The sequence below is a fragment of the Thamnophis elegans genome, chromosome Z (genome assembly GCF_009769535.1).
Source record: "Thamnophis elegans isolate rThaEle1 chromosome Z, rThaEle1.pri, whole genome shotgun sequence".
Lineage (NCBI taxonomy): Eukaryota > Metazoa > Chordata > Lepidosauria > Squamata > Colubridae > Thamnophis > Thamnophis elegans.
This window is the reverse complement of record NC_045558.1, coordinates 135,656,295-135,682,097: the sequence shown is the minus strand read 5'-3', so window position 1 is coordinate 135,682,097 and position 25,803 is coordinate 135,656,295. Positions and strand designations below refer to the sequence as shown.

At 43.7% G+C, this 25,803-nt stretch overlaps 4 gene segments (V, D, J or C); all 4 read right to left on the bottom strand.

Annotated features, from left to right (window-relative positions):
• Positions 1-810: 810 nt before the first annotated feature.
• On the bottom strand, positions 811-1,283 carry LOC116521943. The segment is given in 2 exon segments: positions 811-1,166; positions 1,244-1,283. Coding segments are annotated over 2 exon segments (396 nt in total).
• A 3,807-nt stretch (positions 1,284-5,090) lies between these two features.
• On the bottom strand, positions 5,091-5,588 carry LOC116521942. The segment is given in 2 exon segments: positions 5,091-5,467; positions 5,549-5,588. Coding segments are annotated over 2 exon segments (417 nt in total).
• A 3,769-nt stretch (positions 5,589-9,357) lies between these two features.
• On the bottom strand, positions 9,358-9,794 carry LOC116522868 (the record flags this gene model as incomplete). The annotated part of the segment is given in 2 exon segments: positions 9,358-9,677; positions 9,755-9,794. Coding segments are annotated over 2 exon segments (360 nt in total), but the record flags the coding sequence as incomplete, so codon positions are not given.
• Positions 9,795-14,118: 4,324 nt separating this feature from the next.
• Positions 14,119-14,589, bottom strand: LOC116522865 (the record flags this gene model as incomplete). The annotated part of the segment is given in 2 exon segments: positions 14,119-14,435; positions 14,518-14,589. Coding segments are annotated over 2 exon segments (357 nt in total), but the record flags the coding sequence as incomplete, so codon positions are not given.
• Positions 14,590-25,803: the final 11,214 nt, after the last annotated feature.

Genomic DNA, 25,803 nt, shown 5'->3' with positions numbered 1-25,803 from the left:
GCCTAAGCAGAGGGTTGGACTAGAAGTCCTCCAAGGTCCCTTCTAACATTGTTTATTCTATCCTATCCTATCCTATCCTATCCTATCCTATCCTATCCTATCCTATCCTATCCTACTCTATGCTCATGTCTCCAAAATGAGACAATATCTAATGACGCTTGTTTTATTCCCAACCCCACAACCATTGTGTGCATAGGACAGGGAGTTTTCTGCCACAACGTTGCCCCTAAGGGTCAAACATGAGGAGAGGTTGCATTTTCCTAACTTTCCAAAGAGATTCTTTAGCTCCCGATGTTTCTTCAATTTTTGGATACTTTGAAATATTCTCCTAAAGTTTCATTTCTACTCTTCCAACCAGTGGGGGTATTCAGCTGATTCGTACAGGTTTGGGTGAACCAGTAATGGTGACCTGCAGATGGCCATGCCTGTTGTGGCCCACCAGTGGCCAGTGGAGCTGGCAGTGTATCGAGACAGTGAGGAGGTGGGGGAGGAAGATGGGCCAGTCCTGGAATCTGGGAAAGGCTCTGATGAGGGCTCTGTGTCAGAGACAGAGATGGGGCCAGGGCTGTATGTCAGTTATCAGCTCCCTTCAGAGTCCTGGATTCCACACACCTCCCCCAGAAGCCAGATCACTTTCTACATTGGGAAGCTGGGAATGTCAAGCCATTTTCTTCACATTTCATTTTTCTCCCTCAGCAAATTCTCCAAATGGACATCCAGAAGTAAAGAGCCCAGAAGTAATCACTAGATGGTGATCCATCATCAGTGACTAATCCAGGACTTGAGGCTAAATCAAATTGAAGAGTTGCTCTAAGGGAAGGAAGGTTCTTGCCTGGCTTCAGATTCACTTCCTCTCACTGTGTATCTTGCACAGTAATAGACTCCTGTGTCTTCGGTTTTGAGGCTGTTCATTTGCAGATACAGCTGGTTTTTGTTATTGTCCCTGGAGACGGTGAAGCGCCCTTTCACTTTGTCTGAGTAGAGGGTTCCTGAAGAAGGGTTTATCCATGACACCCATTCCAGTCCTTTCCCTGGAGCCTGTCTCACCCAGTGCATGTCATAGCTGCTGAAGGTGAATCCAGAGGCTTGGCAGGAGAGACGGAGGGACTCTCCAGGTCTTCTCTCATCTCCTCCAGACTCCACCAACTGTATTTGAGATTGGATTCCTAAAAAGAAAGGAGCTTTTTAAATTGATATCTTGCATGCAGAACATTGAAATAAACTATATAGTGGCACTAATTACCTTTGAGGACTAAAAGTATGGACAAAAGGTTTAGCCACATTTTGGCTCCCTATTATGAATAGATAAAATTGATAGGAGAGGATTGTGGAAATAGCACAAGGTTTATGTTGGTGGGAGTTGTCTGAAGCGACAAACCATTGGGCTCCTTTAAGGGGAAATTATGTCTTGATTTGCATATCTGTTGGGATGAAGGAGCCACTCAGGGCATTGATCAAGGTTGATCTCCTCTAGGACTGACCAATTTGATTGCCTTGCAGTCTATGGGACTTCCAGGACTCTTCTTCAGCTCCATAGTTCAAAGGCCTCAATTCAGCCTTTCTTATGGTCCAATTTTCACAGCCATATATTGCAAGTGGGGAAACCATAGCCTTGAAAATAAACATTTTTATTGGCAGAGTGATGTCTCTGCTTTGAAATTTGAAATACCCTTAAACATTCCAGGAAGTTTCCCTCGTGAAAAACAGCAACATTTTATTAAAATCCTCAGCTTTGTGGTCGAGATCAAAGAATCATGAGATGCAAAATTTTCTTGAGAGAACATTCAGAGAACTATGCCCCCCAAAAATTAGCATGTTTCAAGAATGAGACAATATCTAACAATGCTTGTTTTATTCTCTACCCCACCCCCACGCCTGGAATGCTCTACCTGTCTCTGTTGTTACATCATCAAACCCTTCACAGCTTCAACCTCCAACTGTTTACCATGGACCTCTCCCCATTCCTAAGAGGGGTTGTACATAAGCACACCAGTGTTCCTACCGTCCCTGTCCTACTTACCCCCTTTTCCTTCGTTCAGGTTATTCCTGCTACCTTGTGCATGTTTGACAAACAAAATATATAAATAAAAATAAATAAATACATTAAGTTGCAGGGAAGCTTCAAAAGCCCTGATTTCTCTTCTAAAGTCAGACATGGCTTGTTAGTAAGGATTATAGTCTCTCAACTAAGTTCTTTTGTAATAGATTGAGCCGAACTTTACAATCTTCGAGATTGGTGTATATATCTCTATGCATTTTTAAACATTTTTTTTCACATGAGCCAAATATAATATGCACCTCAATCATTTCATATCCAGGAAAGATTTGAAATATTCAGACATTTTATCTGGTGACAAACGTCAATCATTTTATAAAGGTTCTCATCTTCTCCGGGAACATTATAGATCTGAAATTTCCAAAATAAAGCTTCCAACCGTTCTTCATGTGTTTTACCCTCCAGACTTTTAACCATCTTAGTTGTTCTTCTCTGTCGTCTTTCCAAAGTTTCTACATCTTTTTAATAATGTGGTGACTAAGACTGAGTGCAGTATTCCAGGTGTGACCTTACTAAGGCTTTATGAAGCCGTACTTATACTTCACACGATCTTGATTCTATCCTTCTGGTAATGCAACTACTGGCTTTCAAACCAAGTAAGTTAACTTGGAATATTTCATTTTCTTACACCAAACTCTTTGCTACCTGGAAGAAATCAGTTCTGCCTGAATTTCTCACTAGAAAGCGATCAAACTTCATTGACTAGTCCAGGACCTGGGACTCAGTAAATTGAAGAGTGAAGAAAGAAATGTTTTCATTTGGCTTCAGATTCACTTCCCCCTTTTGTGTCTCTTGCCCAGTAATAGATTGCTGAATCTTCTGGTTACAGAGGTGGTATTCAGCTGGTTTGGACTGGTTCGCCCAAACTGGATGCAGTGGACTGGGTTTGGGGGTGGGGGATCTTGCCAACCCACCCGCCGTGGTTGCAAAACATCCTATGTTTTCGATGCCATCCAGCCACCTCATTCTCTGTTGTCCCCTTCTTCCATTGCTCTCCATTGTTCCCAGTATTAGGCTCTTCTCCAGTGAGTCCTTCCTTCTCATTAGGTGGCCAAAGTATTTGAGAATGAACATTCCATAACTACAGGGCAGGTAGCTGGATTCTGTGCCCATCAGAAAAAAACATGTCTAAAACACCATAGTTGTCTTAGACAACAAATGTTGGAAACCCGTTGCACTGCTTAATCCTTTAGTATAAAACTGACTATGGGAAACCCAGTTTGATTATAATTTTAGTGTAGTTAGACCTGGGGTCAGCAACCCATGGCTCTGGAGCTGCATGTGGCTCTTTCATCCCTCTGCTGCTGCTCCCTGTCGCCAGTCGGCACCACAAATTTTATAGGAGCTTCCGGTTTGGGGGGAACAGGGTACCCCAGGAGGAAACTCTATGGCAAGTGGTGGGTTTTCTGGTCAGCTCCACAATTGATAGGGCTTTCAGTTAGGGCGGGTAGAGGAAAAAGGATTTTGCACTAGGAGTACACTCTATGGTGGGTAAATGGGACTTCCAGTCGGTTCAAGAATTGAACTCTGGTTGAGACCTCTGTGACTCTTTGATTGTTTAAGTTTGCCAACCCCTGAATTAGACCATGTATAATTGACAGACGGGATTTTATCATTGATTTTAGTTGTTATTTATTTATTTTATCCTGGAATTTTCAATTGTATATTTACGGAGTTTTTTTTTTATTTGTTCTGGTCTATGACTGTAATAAACTAAACTGAATTGATATAGATTTATTCAGCCCTTCCCAATCCTAGTGCAATATTCAAATTTCTATGACTGCCTAAATTTGAGGGCTACTCAAAGATAAGAAACTTTGTGTCTGGTTTCAGATTCACTTCCTCTCAATGTGTCTCTCACCCAGTAATAAGACAGCTGTGTCCTCCGGTTTCAGATTGCTCATTTGCAGATGCAATTGGCTGCGGGAATCATCCCTGGAGATGGTGAAGCGTCCCTTGACTTTATCTGGGTAGTAAGTGGAAGGAGATGAACCTGTCCTTATGCGGGCTACCCATTCCAGTCCTTTCCCAGGAGAATGTCTCACCCTGTTTTGAGAGAAGCTCATATTGACTGCAAGGGGAACTTTTACCTTTTTATGCCCTTTTTAAGAAACCCAGATGAACTGAATGCAGACCAAGACCAAGTTTTCTGCATCACCAGAGTTCAAAAGCCTCGATTCTGACCAAATATAGTATCTCAATTCAAACAGAATGATAAATAATTAACTTTGTATTATCCAAAATATTGTTTGTTCTATGTTACCTGGTTTAAATCCAGGCAAGGTTTCCCCGTAAGGATTATACTCGCTCAAGATTCTAGGTTCTTTTGAATTCCATTGGGAGAATTAAAATCTGCTGGATTGGTGTATATATTTGCATCGGTAATATTTTAACTGATTTATATGTGCAATGTATAAGATATTTTGTTTCCATTTCCAGCAAACATTTGAGATACCTTGATAAGTTTCTCTGGGGACGAAAACTAAAAGTCCATCTCATTATGAAAATAGTCAGTTTCATATTGAATTCTAAGCTGCTACTCTCCTTGATTAGTTTCCATCCATTGTTCCTTGTCTTGCCTTCTGGTACTTTGGAGAATAGTTTGATCCCTTCTTCTTTGTGCCAGCTCTTCAAAACACTGTAATGGTGTCACCCCTAGTCCTTCTTTTCATTATACTAGCCCTACCCAATTCCTGAAACTGTTCTTCATATGTCTCATCCTTAAGGTGCCCAGTCATATTTGTTGCTCTTCTCTTTCCAAAGTCTCAACAACTTTTGTATAACGTGGTGAGCAAAACTAAATGCACTGTTCCAGTTGTGTAGTTTTGCTAGTACTTCACATGATCTTGATTCTATCTCTCTGTGAATACAATTCAGGATTGCATTGGCTTTCAAACAGAGAAGGTGAACTTGGAATTTTTCATTTTCTTATACAAAGATTCCAATACCTAAAAAAAAAAAAATCAGTCCTGCATAAAGTCCTCACTAGAACAGCGATCAATCCTCATTGATTAAGCCAGAGTCTGAGGCTCAGTCATGTTGAAGAGCTTTTCCGAAGAAAGGAAGGTTCTTGTTTGGCTTCAGATTCACTTCCTCTCACTGTGCGTCTTGCACAGTAATAGACTCCTGTGTCTTCGGTTTTGAGGCTGTTCATTTGCAGATACAGCTGGCTTTTGGCATTGTCCCTGGAGATGGTGAAGCGGCCCTTCACATTGTCTGAGTAGAACTTTTTACTAGAATCAGTATAGATGCGTGCAACCCATTCCAGTCCTTTCCCAGGAGCCTGTCTCACCCAGTTCATCCCATAGCTGCTGAAGGTGAATCCAGAGGCTTGGCAGGAGAGATGGAGGGACTCCCCAGGTCTTCTCACATCCCCTCCAGACTCCACCAACTGGACTTGAGACTGGACTCCTAAACAGAAATATATATTTTTATGAGATCTCCTGTGTACAAGAGCACAACAAATACACTTTAGTTAGGGGTAATAATTACCTTTGAGGACTGCTAGTAAGGACACAAGGTTTAGCCACATGTTTGCCAACTCTAATGATTGGCAGGAAGTGAAAAGAGATAGATCAGGAAATAACACAATGTTTATTTGGGAGGCAAACCATTGGACTCCTTTAAAGGGGAAATTGTTCCTTGATTTGCATATCTATTGGGATAAAAGAGCCACACAGGGCGTAGATTAACACATTTCAGTGGATATAACTTGGACATGCCTTTTTCAATTAAGAAATGGATTGCGACACAATTGTTTTCCCTGTGAGTTTATGGGAGAAAGGACCAGTTGATTGTACATTAAGTAAAATTTAGGCTTGGAAAAATCCAACAGGTCTTAAAATGATGCACGGTAATAGAGAATAAATTTATTTATTAGAGAGGATTAAAAGATAGCACTTCTGAAGTTTTCTGCAAAATTACTTTTTTATATTATGGGAAAGCCCAAATACATTAAATTGCAGGGAAGCTTCAATATGCTCTCATTTCTGTTCTAAACTCAGTCATGGCTTAATAGTAAGGATTATAGTCTCTCAAGAACTGTGGGGGTTTTCAGACGGTTTGAATCGGTTCTGGGGAACCGGTAGTGGCAACCTTCAGGTTGGCCCACCCACCTGATCCGGGGCTATGCCATTCTATTTAGCTATGTTTTCTAAGCCACATGCATGCATGAACGCTGTGCAAGGGAGCAAAGTGCATGAACAAAAGGCGTACACGAACATTTTCAGTGTGCGGCGAACACGTAATTAAATTATGTGAAACCCACTTTCTCTGCTTGAGAAATCAAGTTCTTTTTTTAATACATGGAGACAATGTATTACTTTACAATCTTCTGGATTGGTGTATATATTTGTATGAAATTTATTTTTAAAAAATCGGGTCAGCCAAATATAATATGTCCCTCAATGTTTTCATATCTAGCAAAGATTTGAAATACGTAGACATTTTCTCTGGTGACAAACATTAAAAATATAACATTTTATAAAGATTCTCAGCTTCTCGCTGAGTATTACAGATGTGAAATTTTGGAAATAAGGCTTCCAACCGTTCTTCATGTACTTCAGACTTTTAACAATCTTCGTTGGTCTTTCACAAAAACGGGCCAAAAATGCTGTATTCGGTGTATAAGACCCACCCAGATTTCCACCTTCTTTTTTGGGGGGGAAATGTGTGTCTTATACTTGGAAAAATACAGGTAATTGAAATAATGACCTCTTAGGATTCCTAGTAAGAACACATGGTTTAGCCACATTTTTGTTCCCTGTAATGAGTAGAAGAAACTGAAAAGAGAGGATTCGTGAAATAGTGTAAGGTTTTTGTTGGTGGGTGTTGTTTGAAGAGGGAAAGCATGGGGTTTCTTTACAGGGGAAATTGAACTTAAATTTACATATCAGTTGGGATAAAAGAATGCCTAAGGCCAGGGGTGTCAAACTCAAGGCCCAGGGGGCCAGATCCGACCAACAAGGTGCACCTGGCCTGCAGGTCTGCTCTGAAAAGAGCAAAGGATTGGCCCCTGGTTCAAAAGCCTGCAACAATGGAGCTCAGGAGGGGCACATGTGGACCTTGCAAGCTCCATTTTTGCTGGCAGAGGGTTGCAAGAGGGCATTGCAGCCAAAGGTGGGGCTTGGAAGCCCATTTTCGGCTGGCACAGTATTTGGGCCTCAACAGACACCCCAACACGAGTGACATTCAGCTGGCCACGCCCATCCTGGCCACACACACACCAGCTCCAGCCCCGAGGTCAAACACAAACCTGATTTGGCCCTCAATGAAATCAAGTTTGACACCCCTGCATTGGGGCATTGCCTAGTACATTTCAGTCAGCTTAACTTGTATGTCCATTTCGTAATTAACATTCCAGTCCATTTCTCTTCTGTGTAAGTTAAGTGGAGAAAGGGCCATTGATAATTGAATTATTCCCTACCTCCCCACTCCCCCCGGTGTATAGGCAATGGGATTTCATGTGGCTCATTGCTCTCCTCCCCTGCGTCCAAAATGACGAGGGGAAGCTTCCTAAAAGCTTAAAATTTCTATGACTGCCCAAATTTGATAGCTACTCAAAGATTGAGGAAGTTTTTGTCTGGCTTCAGATTCACTTCCTCTCAATGTGTCTCCACACAATAATAGACAGCTGTGTCCTCTGGTTTGAGATTGTTCATTTGCAGATGCAACTGGCTGCGGGAATTATCAATGGAGACGGTGAAGCGTCCCTTGACTTTGTCTGAATAGTAAATAGTATCGGAACCAGAGATTATGTGTGTCACCTAATCCAATCCATTCCCAGGAGCCTGTCTCAGCCACGTCATCCTGTAGTAACGGCTGAAGGTGAATCCAGAGGCTTGGCAGGAGAGATGGAGGGACTCCCCAGGTCTTCTCACATCCCCTCCAGACTCCAATAACTGGACCTCAGATCAGACACCTAGAAGGAAAGTTCTTTCAATAAGCTCTCCTTTATACAAGAACAACACATCGGATGATCCTGAATAGGGACAGTACAGTTACCTTGGAGGACTGCTAGTAAGGGCAGCAAGTACAGGCACAAAGTCATACTTGCTCCCTTGTGAGGATTGCAAGAGAATCGATAGGAGAGAAGATGGAACAGTGCACAAACTTTGGGTTGGTGGGCGTGGCCTGAAACTGGAAATCAACTGGCTGCTTTAAAGGGGAAATTACCCCTCGATTTATATACTGGGGGAGATAAAAGAGCTCCTAGGTGTATTTACGTCCTACTTTTCCTTGCACACTCCCTAAAGGGTTGATTCGCCAGCCTTAAGAAAAGAAGCCTTTACATTAGAGCAGGAGTGTACAACTCACATCATCACAGCAGTGTCATGTGATGCATCAGGACTTTTTCCTGCTTCGCTAAACCTTGCGTGGGTGTGGCCAGTATGTAACGCATCCACCCTGTGAGCCGGGAGTTTGACAGCCCTGGATTAGAGTCCTTAAAGCAAAGACTTGCAAACTTTCAGCATTTCCAAAAAGTGATTCAAAATGAAGGTCACAGATGATGATTACGTGATAAGAATTTTTGAAAGATATATGTTGGAAATAGAACAGGAAAAGTACAAGATATTTGAGTTCAAGAAAAGTGTTGTAACTTTTTTCTCCATTCATATGCCCCTTTTAGGGACGTGGTGGCTCAGTGGATAAGATATAGCAATAGCAGTAGACTTATATACCGCTTCATAGGGCTTTCAGCCCTCTCTAAGCGGTTTACAGAGAGTCAGCATATTGCCCCCAACAATCTGGGTCCTCATTTTACCCACCTCGGAAGGATGGAAGGCTGAGTCAACCCTGAGCCGGTGAGATTTGAACCGCTGAACTGCTTATCTAGCAGTAGCCTGCAGTGCTGCATTTAACCACTGCGCCACCTTGGCTCAGAGCTTGTCAATCAGAAAGGTTGAAAGTTGGGCAGTTCATATCCCTAGTGCCCCATGACAGAGTGAACTCTTTTTATTTGTCACAGCTTCTGCTAATCAAGCAATTTGAAAGCATGTAAAAATGCAAGTAGAAAAAATAGGAACCACCTTTGTTGGGAAGGTAACAGCATTCCATGCACCTTGGGCATTTAGTCTATCAGTCTGTTAATGCAGCCTAGGTTTCCCCTGGCTTTTAAACAGACTGATGAACTTGGCCTTTTCATTTTTCTTATAGCAAACTCTGTGATATCTAGAGCGAAAGAGTCCTTCCTGAAGCTCTCAGTAGACTGTGATCCGTCCTCATTGACTAATCCAGGACGTGGGGCTCCATAATGTTGAAGAGTGAAGAAAGGAAGGTTTTTGCTTGGCTTCAGATTCACTTCCTCTCACTGTGTCTCTTGCACAGTAATAGACTCCTGTGTCTTCGGTTTTGAGGCTGTTCATTTGCAGATACAGCTGGCTTATGGCATTGTCCCTGGAGATGGTGAAGCGTCCCTTGACTTTGTCTGAGTAGTAAATGCTAGATGAGGTTGGATATATGTAGGCCACCCATTCCAGTCCTTTTCCTGGAGCCTGTCTCACCCAGTGCATCTCATAGCTGCTGAAGGTGAATCCAGAGGCTTGGCAGGAAAGACGGAGGGACTCTCCAGGTCTTCTCACATCCCCTCCAGACTCCACCAACTGGACTTGAGATTGGACTCCTAAAAAGAAAGGACCTTTTTAAATTGACATCTTGCATACAGAACATTGAAATAAACTATATAGTGGCAATAATTACCTTTGAGCACCACAAGTATGGACAGAAGGTTTAGCCACATTTTGCCTCCCTGTAATGAACAGATAAATTGATAGGAGAGGATTCTGAAAATAGCACAAGGTTTATGTTGGTGGGAGTTGTCTGAAGCAGCAAACCATTGGGCTCCCTTAAAGGGGAAATTGTCTCTCGATTTGCATATCTGTGGGGATAAAAGAGCCACGCAGAGCATTGATTAATACATTTCAGTGAATATAAGTTGCACCCGCATTTTGGGACACATTTTTCCCCCTGTGAGTCTATGGGAGAAAGGACCGGTTGATTGTACGTTAAATAAAAGGAAGGCATGGAAAATCCAACACATCTCAAAATGATGCAAGGTAATAGAGAATAGAATAGAATTTTATTATTTGTATGCTGCCCTTCTCCGGGAGGACTCAGAGCGGCGAACAATTCAAGGGGGAAAAAAGGGGAACATAAAAAACAAAATACAAATAATAAAAGTAAACAACAGTCGCACAACCATACATGTCGAGAGGGGAGGGAACTCATCACCCCCAGGCCTGTTGGCAAAGCCAGGTTTTGACGGCTTTTCGGAAGACCTGGAGAGAGGTGAGGGTCCGAATCCCTGCGGGGTGTTAATTCCAGAGGGCCAGAGCTGCCACAGAGAAGGCCCTCCCCCGGGTAATAGCGAGGTGGCATTGGCTGGTAGATGGCACCCGGAGGAGGCCAACCCTGTGAGATCTAATGGGTCTGTGGGAGGTAATTGGCAGCAGGCGGTCTCTCAAGTACCCAGGTCCAATACTATGAAGGGCTTTATAAGTTACGACTAGCACCTTGAAGCGTATCCGGAGACTGATCGGTAACCAGTGCAGCTCGCGGAGGATAGGTGTAACGTGGGGGTACCGAGGTGCACCCACAATCGCTCACGCGGCTGCGTTCTGGACGAGTTGAAGTCTCTGAATACTCTTCAAGGGCTGCCCCATGTAGAGCGCATTGCAGTAGTCCAGTCTTGAGGTCACGAGGGCGTGAGTGACTGTTGCGAGCGCCTCCCAGTCCATGTAGGGATGCAACTGGTGCACCAGGTGAACCTGGGCAAATGCCCCCCTGGTCACAGCCGACAAATGGTGTTCTAAAGTCAACTGTGGATCCAGGAGGATCCCCAAGTTGCGAGCCATGTCTGAGGGGCGTAGATTTTCACCCCCCAGCCTGAGTGATGGAATATTGACCAAGTTTTTGGGAGGGAAACACAACAGCCACTTGGTGTTGTCTGGATTGAGTACAAGCTTGTTAACTCCCATCCAGACCCTGACAGCCTCCAGGCACTGGCACATCATGTCAACCGCTTCACTGAGTTGGCACGGGGCGGACAGATACAACTGTGTATCATCCGCATATTGATTGTGTTTTATCCCGTGCAGTCGAATGATCTCACCCAGTGGCTTCATGTAGATATTAAATAGCAGGGGGGACAGGACCGAACCCTGAGGAACCCCGTATGTCAGGGGCCTAGGGGTTGACCTCTCCTCCCCAACTAACACCGACTGCGACCTGTCCGAGAGGTAGGAGGAGAACCACCGAAAAACGGTGCCTCCCATCCCCACCTCTCGCAACCGTCGCAGAAGGATACCATGGTCGATGGTATCGAAGGCCGCTGAGAGGTCAAGGACCACTAGGATGGAGGAATGACCTCCATCCCTGGCTCTCCAAAGATCATCGGTCAGTGCGACTAAAGCGGTTTCGGTGCTATATCCAGGCCTGAAACCCGACTGAAAGGAGTCTAGATAATCGGCTTCATCCAAGGACCGCCGGAGTTGCGAGGCCACCACTTTCTCAACAACCTTCCCAATGAAGGGGAGGTTGGAGACTGGACGGTAGTTGTTCAAACTGGCTGGGTCCAGTGACGGCTTCTTCAGGAGGGGTCTCAACACCGCTACCTTCAATGCCGGTGGGAAGAAACCCTCCCGAAGAGAGGCATTTACCATCGCCTGGATCCAGCCCCGCGTCACCTCCCTGCTGTTCGCGACCAGCCAGGAGGGGCACGGGTCCAGTACACATGTGGAAGCACTTACCGCTCCCATGGCCTTGTCCACTTCATCAGGAGCAACAGGTTGAAAATCAGTCCAGAAGTGTCGTTCAAGACCTTCCCCCGGTACCTCGACTGGCTCTGCGTAATTGGAGTCCAGGTCCATCCGAAGCCGAGCAACTTTGTCCGTGAGGAACTGGACATATTCCTCTGCTCTACCTTGTAAGGGGTTCCCCGCAACCCTCGTATTTAAGAGGGAGCGGGTCACCCTAAACAAGGCGGCAGGGAGGGAATCAGCAGACGCAATCAGAGCGGCAATGTGGTTGTTCTTGGCTGTCCGTAATGCCGATAGATAGAGAATAAACTAATTTATTAGAGAGGACATCAAAAGTCCAGCACTTACCTTAAATTGCAGGGAAGCTTCAATATGCTCAGATTTTCTGTTCTAAACTCAGATATGGCTTAATAGTAAGGATTATACTCTCTCAAGAACAGTGGGGGTTTTCAAACGGTTCGAATCGGTTCTGGAGAACCAGTAGTGGAAACCTGTAGATTGGCCCACCAACCTGACCCAGCGCTATGCCATTCTATTCAGCTATGTTTTCTAAGGCACATGCATGCGTGCAAGCTTCACATGGGAGCAAAGTGCATGCGTAAAAGGCATCCACGCACATTTTCGCTGTGTGTCGAACTGGTAATAAAATGATGTGAAACCCACCTCTGCTTGAGAAATCAAGTTCTTTTTTAACACATTGAGACAATGTATTACTTTACAATCTTCTGGATTGGTGTATATATTTGTATGCAATTTATTTTTTAAAAAATCATATCAGCCAAATATAATATGTTCCTCAATGTTTTCATATCTAGCAAAGATTTGAAATACGTAGACATTTTCTCTGGTGACAAATGTTAATGATATAACATTTTATAAAGATTCTCAGCTTCTCTCTGAGTATTACAGATGTGAAATTTTGGAAATAAGGCTTCCAACTGTTCTTCATGTGTTTTACCTTCCAGACTTTTAACAATCTTAGTTGCTCTTTTGTGAAAAAGGGCCAAAAATGCTGCATTCAGTGTATAAGACGCACCCAGATTTTCACCTTCTTTTTTGGGGGAAAATGGGTATTTTATACTTGGAAAAATACAGGTAGTTGAAATAATGATCTCTTAGTAAGAACACATGGTTTAGCCACATTTGTATTCCCTGTAATGAGTAGAAGAAAGTGAAAAGAGAGGATTCATGAAATAGTGTAAGGTTTGTGTTGATGGGTGTTGCCTGAAGAGGGAAAGCATCGGGTTTCTTTGAAGGGGAAATTGATCCTCTATTTACATATCGGTTGGAATAAAAGAACCCCTCAGGGAAGGAGGGTCAAACTCAAGGCCCAGGGGGTCAGATCAGACCCACGAAGTGTTTATAGATGGCCCTGCAGGTCTGCTCTGGAAATAGCGAAGGATTGGCCCGTGGTGCCTCTGCCTGCAGCAATGGAGCTCTGGAAGGCCGTAAGTGGCTCTCGCAAGCTCCATTTTTGCTGGCAGAGGGTTGCAAGAGGCAGTTTCAGCCAAAAGTGGAGGTTGGAAGCCCCTTTTTGGCTGGCAGAGTATTCGGGCCTCCACAGACACCCCAACACGAATGACATTCAGCTGGCCACGCCCATCCTGGCCACACACACCCCAGCCCCACCCCCTGAGGTCAAATACAACCCTGATTTGGCCCTCAATGAAATCAAGTTTGACACCCCTGCCTTAGGGCATTGCCTAGTACATTTCAGTCAACCTAACTTGTATGTCCATTTCATAATTAACATTCCAATCCTTTTCTCTTCCCTGTAAGTTAAGTGGAGAAAGAGCCATTGACAATTGAAGTATTACCTCCCTCCCTCCTCCCGCCTCTGGTGTATAGGCAATGGGATTTCATATGGCTCATTGCCCTCCTCCCCGGTGTCCAAAGTCAGGTATGAAATACAGCAGATTCTGACAGGTTTTGGAGAAGGAGTAGCGAAATTTTGAATAGTCAGAGAACCAGCAAATACCACATCTATTTGGCCCTAGAGTGGGGTAGGAATGGGTATTTTGCAGTATCCTTCCCCTCTCATGCCCAACACTCCAAGCCCACAAAACCGATAGTACAAATTTTGAATTCATCCACTGCCCCTAGTCCTTTTTTTCATTAGATAACCATACACAAGTCCTGCAACTGTTTTTTGTACGTTTTAGCCTCCACATGTCAATCATCTTATTGCTCTTCTCTACCCTCTGGAGAGTAAATGGATTACTTCCATTGAGTAATCTAGGACCTGGGGCTCCAAAAATTTCAAGTGTGAAGAAAGGAAGGTTTTTGTTTGGCTTCAGATTCACTTCCTCTCACAGTGTCTCTTGCACAGTAATAGACTCCTGTGTCTTCAGTTTTGAGGCTGTTCATTTGCAGATACAGCTGGCTTTTGGCATCGTCCCTGGAGATGGTGAAACGGCCCTTGACTTTGTCTGAGTATCTAATAGTACCAGAACCATCGCTTATCCATGACACCCATTCCAGTCCTTTCCCTGGAGCCTGCCTCACCCAGTGCATGTAGAAGCTGCTGAAGGTGAATCCAGAGGCTTGGCAGGAGAGACGGAGGGACTCCCCAGGTCTTCTCTCATCCCCTCCAGACTCCACCAATTGGACCTGAGATTGGACTCCTGAAAAGAAAGGAGCTTTTTAAATAGTTATCTTGTATGCAAGAGCAGAACATTAAATAATATACATAGTGGCAATAATTACCTTTGAGGACTACAAGTATGGACAGAAGGTTTAGCCACATTTTTGCTCCCTGTAATGAATAGATGAAATTGATAGGAGATGATTCTGGAAATAGCGCAAGGTTTATGTTGTTGGGTGTTGTCTTAAAAGTAAATTGGGCTACTTTAAAGGGGAAATTGTGTCTTGATTTGCATATCTGTTGGGATAAAAGAGTCACAAGGGGCCTTGATTAACCCTTAACCACAGACATACTATTTCGGCTACGCTGTTACAGACAGAATGACCACTCTAGCTGCATAGTCCATTGATTGGACAACAATATTGTAAACTATATCCTTGACTATACAGACTTTTGTTGGCAGGGTGATGTCATTGCATGGAAATTTGAAATCCCCTTACGCATTCCAGACAGTTTCCCTCCTGAAAAACACCATTAATTTTATTAAAATCTTCAGCTTTGTGATCAAGACCAAAGGACCCCTGAATGTGAAAATCTCTTGAGAGAACATTCAGTGAACTATGACAAAAAATAAAATAAAAAATTGTCACATTTTCAAAATGAAGCAATATCTCAAAATTCTTGTTTTATTCTCTACCCCACCCCCATAGGCCACGGAGTTTGGTGTGACAACATTGCCCCCTGATGTCCAAAGTGAGGAGAGGACGCAATCCTCCTAATTCTCTGAGGAGACTCTTTAGGTCCAGATGTTTCCTCAATATCTGTGTGGCAGTTTGGATATTTAGAAAGATCATCCTCATGTTTCATTTCCTTACTTATGCCAGGATTCTCAGTGCTATCTTAACTGAGGGGCCTGATGGGCTGTTGCCTGTGGCCCCAGAAACATAGGGGGCCCATACTAATCTGTGTACGTTAACCCTTCAATGCATATATATATCTTGGCAATAATTACCTTTGAGGACTACAAGTATGGACAGAAGGTTTAGCCACATTTCTGCTCCCTGTAATGAATAGATGAAATTGATAGGAGAGGATTCTGGAAATAGCACAAGGTTTATGTTGGTGGGTGTTGTCTAAAAAGTAAGTTGGGCTTCTTTAAAGGGGAAATTGTCTCTTGATTTGCATATCTGTTGGGATAAAAGAGTCACAAGGGGCATTGATTAACCACAGACATACTATTCCAGCTACGCTATTACAGACAGAATGACCACTCTAGCTGCATAGTCCATTGATTGGACAACAATATTGTAAACTATAGCCTTGACTATACATATTATTGTTGGCAGGGTGATGTCTCTGCATGGAAATTTGAAATCCCCTTAAACATTCCAGACAGTTTCCCTCCTGAAAAACACCAATAATTTTATTAAAATCCTCAGTTTTGTGGTCAAGACCAAAGGACCCCTGAGATGTGAAAATCTCTTGAGAGAACATTCAGTGAACTATGACAAAAAATAAAATAAAAAATTGTCACGTTTTAAAAATGAAGCAATATCTCAAAATGCTTGTTTTATTCTCTACCCCACCACCATAGGCTATGTAGTTTGGTGTGACAACATTGCCCCCTGGTGTCCAAAGTGAGGAGAGGACGCAATCCTCCTAATTCTCTCCAGATGCTTCCTCAATATCTGTGTGGCAGTTTGGATATTTAGAAAGATCATCCTCATAGTCGACGGAGGCATCAAAGTTGGAGCGAGGCTGGTCGTGGGACACCTGGCACTGGAAGGACGAAGGAGGAAGAGACGCTGTGACGGTGGGCGGGAACCGGTGAAGATCTGGCATGGACTGGCTGGCCATTTCGTATGCCCGAGTCTCATCAACGGCGATTTTCATGGACAACTCAGATCGTGACGGGATTCGACGATAGAGGTTCAGGTCGAGGAGACCGTAGATGAATTGCTCCAAAAGAGCATCGTCTAAGTCCAGACGCCACATATTGAGCGATGGACTGGCCCTCCTGCTGGATACAATGACAGAAATGCTGTCGCCTGGCATAGCGGGAGGGAGCTGGCTCGTAGTGGATCTTGAGACGGGAGAGGAGAACGTCAAAAGGAAGAGCGTGCGACGGCAAAGGAGAGGAGAGGGCACGGGCAGTGGCAAACATCTTTGCCCCACAGTAGTGGAGAAACACTCCCTTCTTGTGCCCCTCAGGCAGGTCGGTGAGCCCGAGGGCTTGGAGGAAAACTTTGAACCGCTCCAGGAAGGCATCCCAACTCTCAGCCTCAGGCCGGAAGGGTGCAAAGGAAGAAGCGGCGGCAAGGGCTGGAATATGTACTGGGTGTTGCTCATCCGCATCGCCAGGTTTTAAGTATGAGGCGAGGTGTGAGGTAAACTGCAGAACTTTTATTAACAGGTCTGGAACAAGTAACTGTTCAGAACGCGCGCGATGGACAGCGCCGCCTGATTGCTATTTATGCGGATAGCTGTCAGGCGGCCAGCCAATGGGGGAGGCGCAATTCTCCCGCTGGCAGCCAGCCACGCCTGGGCCAATCAGGTTATTGTGAGGCGTGGCTTGGCTGCCGGCTGTGTCAGGAGGACGCAACACAAGGGCCATTGATAATTGAATTATTCCCTACCTCCTCACTCCCCCTGGTGTATAGGCAACGGGATTTCATGTGGCTCATTGCTCTCCTCCCCTGCATCCAAAATGATGAGAAGAAGCTTCCTAAAAGCTTCAAATTTCTATCACTGCCTAAATTTGAGAGTTACTCAAAGATTGAGGAAGTTTTTGTCTGGCTTCAGATTCACTTCCTCTCAATGTGTCTGCCACACAATAATAGACAGCTGTGTCTGCCAGTTTGAGATTGTTCATTTGCAGATACACCTGGCTGTGGGAATTATCCCTGGAGACGGTGAAGCGTCCCTTGACTTTGTCTGAATAGTAAATAGTATCGGGACGAGAGCTTATGTGTGTCACCCATTCCAGTCCCTTCCCAGGAGCCTGTCTCAGCCAGGTCATCCAGTAGTAACTGCTGAAGGTGAATCCAGAGGCTTGGCAGGAGAGACGGAGGGATTCCCCAGGTCTTCTCACATCCCCTCCAGAATCCAAAAACCGGACCGCAGATTGGACACCTAGAAGGAAAGTTCTTTCAATAAGCTCTTCTTTATACAAGAACAACATATCGGATGATCCTGAATAGGGACAAGACAGTTACCTTGGAGGACTGCTAGTAAGGGCAGCAAGTACAGGCACAAAGTCATACTTGCTCCCTTGTGAGGAATGGAAGAGAATCGATTGGAGAGAAGATAGAACAGTGCACAAATTTTGGGTTGGTGGGCGTAGCCTGGAACGGAAAATCAACTGGCTGCTTTAAAGGGGAAATTACCCCTCGATTTACATACTGGTGGAGATAAAAGAGCTACTGGGTGTATTTACGTCCTACCTTTCCTTGCACACTCCCTAAAAGTCTTCAACTTACAATCACAATTGAGTCCAAAATTTCCTTTGGCCCTACTTTATGAAGTTTATTTTGCCACAGAGAAGCTGATCACTGCAATTGTTCAGCGAATCATGAACTTGTTAAGTGAATCTGGCTTCCCCCATTGGCTTTGCTTGTCAGAAGCTGCCAGGGGAGGGTTCAAGTGGTGATCATGTGACCTCAGACAGTACCCAAATTTTGATCACATGACTATGGGGATGTTGCAATAGTTTTAAGTGTGAAAACTGGACGTAAGTCATTTCCCCCTGCCATTGAACCTTTGAATCAGTAGTGAGTTTCAAAAAATTTTGGAACCTACTCTGTGGGTGTGGCCTCCTTTATGGGAGTGGCTTGCCAGCCATGTGATCTGGTGGGAGTGGCTTGCCGGCCTTGTGTTCTCTCTCTCTCTCTCTCTCTCTCTCTCTCTCTCTCTCTCTCTCTCCTTCCTTTTGTCTCTCTGTCCCTTTTTTTCTTTTTTTCTTTCATCTCTCTCTTTTTAATCTTTTTTTATTTAATTTATTTCTTCCTTTCTTTCTCTTTGTCTCTCTCTGTGTGTCAGTGTGTGTGTGTGTCTGTGTCTGTGTCTGTGTCTGTGTGTCTGTGTGTGTGGTGGGTTTCAAAAAAATTTGGAACCTCTTCTGTAGGTGTGGCCTGCTTTCCGGGTCCACTGGTGGAACCTCTTCTAACCGGTTCGGTAGATTTGACGAACCGGTTCTACTGAATAGGTGCAAACTGGTAGGAACCAACCTCTGCTTTGAATTGTCATAAATGAATGGCTGTAAGTCGAGGACTCTCTGTATCACTCAAGTTCATTGGGAGATAATGCCTCTATACTGTTCTTGAAAAATTATTTCAGCTCACTCCCAACTGGAAAAGACGGGTGTCACTGAATTGCACACCCAGAAACTGAGTGATAATTAATTATGCATGTTAAGGCATTGCTTTCAATACTATGGGTAGTCCTCAACTTATGACAATCGAGCCCAAAATTTCTGTTGCTAAGCAAGACAGTTGTTAAGTGTGTTTTGCCCCATTTTACAACCTTTCTTGCCACGGTTAAGTGACTCACTAGAGTTATTAAGTTAGTAACTATATTGTTAAGTGACTCTACCGACCCCACTGACTTTACTTATCAGGTCACAAAAAGATGGGTCCCTGTTGTGGCTCGGGAGGAGCCATTGGCCACCAGGTGGCGGCAGAGCATTGGATCAGAGGGAGTGTTCAGGGAAACACCTCGGAGTTGTTGCAGGATGCACCCCATCAAAGGGTTACTCAATGGAAGGAACAACTGAGTACTTACAGGAGATGATTGCGAGCAGCTGTTGCTCATTGGGATCCCCTCCTGAGTATAAAGAGACTGCTGGTGCCACGCCCTGGTTGCAGAAGTCAACGTTCCGTTCCTGTTCTAGTGATTGTTCTTGTTCGTGTTCACAAACCGAGAGAAGCCAACTTGGATAAGTGGTTTGAGATAAGAGAAGCCGGGTTTGTATTTTGTTATGAGTTATAGGACTTTTGCCAGAGCTATTATCTTTGTTTATTTGGGCTTTCAGCCAACAAGATCTTGGACTGATTAAAAGAAACCTTTTTAGTTACGTGGCTTTTGGCTTTCATTCCTGGACAGAGAAGGGGGGGGGTCAGAACAGGTCCCTAACTTTGGGACACTGCGACAGTCAAAAATACATGCCAGTTGCAAAGCGAAGTCTAAATACCGTGATCATGGGGTAGTCCTAAGTGTGGAAAAAGTCATTGCATCAATTTTTTCCAGTTTTGTTGTAACTTCAGTCCCTCAACCTAAACTATAAGTCGAGGACTTGAAGGGAACCAGTTTGCCTTAAGCAACTATTGGACAATAGGGAGTTTTCAATAAGTCCCAGATACAGCTTTTATGTCAAACATTCTGAGAATTTCATTTCAGCACCTAAGGATTCAGGCTCAAATGTTTCGGCCAATTGGCAGACTGCTAAATTTATCTGGAGCGGGTTTTCCAGGGCCACCTTTAAAGATGCCTTCCCATATTTTCAAGGCGAAGCCGGATATGCTCCTGCTTCACATACAGAGGTTAGGGGGACCCTTTGCCTCCCTTCTCCTTTGAGGTCGAATCACCTGTTGGGACTGGTGACGATAATCTCTGCGGAGACAGGGGGCAAACTCTGCGGCAGTCGGAGCTGCACCCCAGACCAGGACACGTGGCAGCTGCAGAAGTCCTTCAAGTAATGGTAGATCCCCGAGGTGATGGCCACTCCACTGGAGCCAGAGACATTTATCGTGTTCAGCCTATTCGAGCTCAGCCAGTATGTGTCCAGACCACCAGGCCCGGCCAAAGACCGGTTCACAGATACCGCGAAGGCAGAAGCTGCCCTTGGGCCCAAAAGCCGCTCCAGGAGTTCCCGCACCATTGTTGCCTGATGGGCTTCTTCCGCCTACGGCTGCAAGCGAACCATCACTTCCTATTGCCACAAAGATTGGGAATTAGCAGCGGCTGCGGTGGCCCAAAGCAAAAGCAACAGCGGACGTGACATAGAAAGGGACCCTGATGGGAAGTTAGCAAAGTGGGGAACTTCCGGGGAACAATCTCTCCTAAGAATGTTGGCCAATGGCTGCCACAGCTCCCTTGCAGGCCAATTGATTTCCTTGCCACGCTTCTAAGACAATCACGGGATCCACTGCTGGGTGGGAAAATCCCAGCCTCCTTTTTTTCATGCATATTCTATACAATTCTCTTCTGTGAAATGTGATTCTGGGATGTGTTCTGAATGGGACTCAGCGTGACTCCGATTTCAATACAAGCACACGGAGCCAGGAGGGGAGATAAACACCTTCATTTGCATTGTATGTGATTGTGATGCTTTGCGAGGAACAATCCCCGGGGCTCCCCATGACTTTTTGCAGATATTTCCTTTCGTGAAAAACATTGGTAAAGGGGGACACCATTGACCGGGGAGAGGGGTGTTTCTTGATTAATTTCTTTTAAAAAATCGGGACTTTTTTAAAATGCTGCGGGACGAGGGACAAATTGTTCAAATTACCAAAAGCGGGACATTTGGTCACCTTAATCTAAAGGGCAGTCAGGGTTGATCTCCTCTAGGACTGACCAGTTTGATTGCCTTGCAGTCCAAGGGACTTCCAGGAGTCTTCTCCAGCTCCATAGTTCAAAGGCCTCATTTCAGCCTTTCTTATGTTCCAAATTTCACAGCCATATACTGCAAGTGGGGAAACCATAGGCCTTGAAAATAAACATTTTGATTGGCAGAGTGATGTCTCTGCTTTGAAATTTGAAAGACCCTTAAACATTCCAGGCAGTTTCCCTCGTGAAAAACAGCAACATTTCATTAAAATCCTCAGCTTTGTGGTCGAGATCAAAACTCATGAAATGCAAAATTTTCCTGAGAGAACATTCAGTGATCTATGACAAATAAAATTGGCATGTTTCCAGAATGAGACAATATCTAACAATGCTTGTTTTATTCTCTACCACACCCCCACCAAGTTCATAGTCCATGGTGTTTGGTATGACAACATTGCCCCCTGGTGTTCAAAGTGAGGAGAGGACACAATCCTCCTAATTCTCTGAGGAGATTCTTTAGGTGCAGATGTTTCCTCAATATCTGTGTGGCAGTTTGGATATTTAGAAAGATCATCCTCATGCTTCATTTCCTTCCTTATGCAATGATACTCAGGGCTGCCTTAACTGAGGGGTCTGATGGGCTTTTGCCTGCGGCCCCAACAAGCATAGGGGCCCCATACTAATCTGTGTACGTTAACCCTTCAATGCATCTTGTATCATATAAGTACATCAACTGTATGGCTTACTGAGTATTATTGTGTTTTTCAAGCTTCGTGTGTTGTTCAAATGTTTATCATGTTGATTAGTTTTTCTGGCACAAAACGTCACCTCTAGTTCTTCTTTTCATTGGACTAACCATACACAAATCCTCCAATTTTTTTTTGCATGTTTCAGCCTCCAGATGCCAGTCATCTTATTACTCTTTTCTGATCTCTTTCCAAAGTATCAATATCTTTTTTTTTAATAATGCAGTCAACAAAACTGGATGCATCATTGCAGGTGTGATCTTCCAAAGTCTTTATAAAGTGACACTTCATGTAATCTTAACTCTATCACTCTGTTAATGCAGCCTAGGGTTTCCCCAGCTTTTAAACAGACTGATGGATTTGGCCTTTTTCATTTTTTTTACAGCAAACTCTGTGATATCAAGAACAAAATAGCCCTTCCAGAAGCTCTCAGTAGACAGTGATGAGTCCTCATTGACTAATCCAGGACGTGGGGCTCCACAAAGTTGAAGAGTGAAGAAAGGAAGGTTTTTGCTTAGCTTCAGATTCACTTCCTCTCACTGTGTCTCTTGCACAGTAATAGACTCCTGTGTCTTCAGTTTTGAGGCTGTTCATTTGCAGATACAGCTGGCTTTTGGCATTGTCCCTGGACATGGTGAAGCGTCCCTTCACTTTTTCAGAGTAGTAAGTGCCAGACTCAAACTCTATGCGGGACACCTATTCCTGTACTTTCCCTGGAGCCCGTCTCACCCAGTTCATCCAATAGCTACTGAAGGTGAATCCAGAGGCTTGGCAGGAGAGACGGAGGGACTCTCCAGGTCTTCTCACATCCCCTCCAGACTCCAATAACTGGGCTTGAGATTGGACTCCTAAAAAAAAAGGAGCTTTTTAAATAGATCTCCTTCATCCAGGTGGACAACATAGAAATTAACTATGTAGTGGCAATCATTACCTTTGAGGACTACAAGTATGGACAGGAGGTTTAACCACATTTTGGCTCCCTTTAATGAATAGATGAAATTGACAGGAAAGGATTCTGGAAATACTACAAGGTTTATGTTGATGGGATTTGTCTGAAGCGGGAAACCATTGGGCTTCTTTAAAGGGGAAATTGTTTCTTGATTTGCATATCTGTTGGGATAAAAGAGTCACACAGGGCATTTCAGTGAATATAACTTGCACATGAATTTTGGGACACATTTTTTCCTCTGTGAGTCTATGGGAGAAAGGACCGGTTGATTGTACATTCAAGTTCATCAGTATGTTTAAAAGCCTTTAGTCCGTTTTGTCATTAGATAACCAAACATAAGTCCTGCAATTGTTTTTTCTACGTTTTAGACTTCAGATGTCAATCATCTTATTGCTCTTCTCTGTCCTCTGGAGAGTAAATGGATTACTACCATTGAATAATCTACCCATACCATTTTGATATGCGGTGAAGTGGTGATAAATTATGTGAAACCCACTTATGCTCGAGAAATTAAATTCTTTTGTAATACATTGAGACAAACTATCACTTTACAATCATCTGGATTGGGGTATATATTGCTATGCATTTGTGTCTGTGTGTCAAGGTTGATCTCTTCTAGGACTGACCGGTTTGATCGCCTTGCAGTCCAAGGGACTCCCAGGAGTTTTCTACAGCACCAGAGTTCAGCCTTTCTTTCTTTTTTTTTTTTAAGATTTTATTGGTAAAAAGAAAATACAACATCCATAACTTGTAACAAACAATACAACTACATTTCGAGATATTCCCATACTATCAAATCATTATAAACATCAAAGGTTAGGTATCTTTCCCTCCCTCTTTTCTTCCCTCCCCCCTTACTTCCTTCTCCCCTGCCTTCCCTCCTTTCTTTTCTCCTTTTCTCCTTTCCTTCCCCCTCCTTTCCCTCCCTCGCTCCCCCCCTCCTTCACACATACCTTCCCTCCTTCCCTGCCTCTTTCCCTCCTCCTTCCTTTTCTCTTAATCTCCCTCCTTTCCTCCCTCCTTCCCTCCTTCCTTTCAACTCTCCTTCTCTCTTTCTTTCCCTCCCTCTTTCCCTCTTTACTACCCTCTCTTCTTCCCTCCCTCCTTCCTCCCCAGTTTCTTCTCTTTCTTCTCTCCTTCTTTCTTCCCACCTTCTTTCCCTTCTCTTCTTTCTCTTCCTCCTCTTTCTTCCCCCCTTCTTCTGCCTTTCCTATTCCTCTCCTTTCTCCTCTCCATCCTGACTTCCCTACTATCCTCCTTCCCTCCCTTCTAACCTTTGTTACATTTGCATATTTTCCTCTGCTGAGGACAATCTGGTTCTCTTTCCCTTTCCTTGCTTGAAGAGGCAAGGATTATACGTCTTCTCGCCTCATCTAAAATGAAGTTTGATCACTAATTTCATGCAGGTAATTATAGCGAATTTCCTATCAGCTTTTTAAAGTTTTCCCAGCATTGTAGCGTGACAAAATTGCTCGACGGTGGGTTCTCGCCCCTGATACATTTCTCCTTTCGTTTATCTCTCAGTTGTTGTATATTGTTCATTTGAGTTATTGGTTTAATCGTGATAGGTTAGTTAGCTATCTCTTTTTATGTCTAGGTCTTCACTGACTCATCAAGCCATTTGTATAGCTTCTCCCAGACTGTATAAAAGTCTGTGTCTTCTTTGTCATTAATTCGCATCGTCAGTCTGTTCATTTCTGCTAGTTCTAAAATTTTATTCATCACCATAGTGTTGGTGGGGGCATTTTCACTCTTCCAGCACTGTGCGTAAACAATCCTTGACGCTGTCAGAATATGGACTAGGAGGTATTGGTCAGATTTGCAAATTTTTGATCTATTATTCCTAATAAGAAAGTTTCCGGCTTAAGGCATAGTTTAATTGACAGGATTCCATTCAGCCATCCTAGTATTTGCTTCCAATATGCTTTGGCTACCGGACACGTCCACCACATATGGTAGTACGTGCCCAGCACCGTTTTACATTTCCAGCATATGGCTGAAACTTTTGAAGACATTTTCGCCAGTCTTGTCGGTGGAAGATGCCAGCGGTAGAACATTTTATATATATTTTCTTTATAGGCCGTCGACTTTGTCAATTTTAGATTCCATTCCCAGACTCTTTCCCAGTCGTCTAGATCTATTGAGTGGCCGATGTTTTGGGCCCAGGTTACCATGACTTCTTTTACTCTTTCTGCTTCTGTTTTTCGAATCAGTAAGCAGTTGTATATTTTTGAAATTAATTTCTCATCTGGTCCAATTAAAATTTTATCTAATTCCTGGTTCTTGTTCTGGAAGCCAGGTTGTGCTAGATCGAATTTATGTTTGTTTTGAATTTGAAGATATGGCCACCAATCGATGTTTATTCCCTTATCAGCCAAATTTTCCCTGGGGTTTAGTTTGTTTTGGTCGTCTAGCAACTGTTGGTAGGTAACAATTTTATCCAAGTTTATCAAATTCGGGTATATCAGGGCTTCCGTCAGAGATATCCATTTAGGTAGTTGCGTATAGTATCTCCTTCTAATTTCGAGCCAGTCCTTAATCAATACCCCCCTTAAATGGTGACTACTAAAATAATTGTGGATTTTATTTCCCTCGCACCATAAGTAGTTGTGCCACCCGTATTGCAGGTCGTGGCCCTCTATTGTTAAGATTCTTTTATTAGCTAACATTACCCATTCTTTTATCCACATAGTTGTTGCTGCTTGATGATATGTTTTCCATTCCGGTAATCCCATTCCCCCTTGAGTTCTTTTATCCTGCAGGTGCATATATTTTATTCTGGGCTTTTTACCATTCCATATAAAGTTTCGAATCATTTTGTCCAAATCATTATAAAAATTTTCCCCTAGCTTAACCGGTGCCGTTTGAAATAGGTAGAGGATTTTTGGGAGAACATTCATTTTAATTACTGCGACTCTTCCCATCAGTGATAGTTGTAGTTTTGACCAGGTTTTTAAGTCCTTTTGGGTATTCTGTAACAACTTATCATAGTTGTCTTCTTTTATGGAAGAGCACTTCGCAGACAGCCAGATCCCTAAATACTTAATTTTTTTAGTTACCTTTAATTCCATTGTTTCCTCTAGTTCTCCAATCTGGTTTTTGGGGAAATTTTTTATAATCATTTTTGTTTTTTCCTTGTTTATTTTTAAACCGGCCACACACCCAAAGTT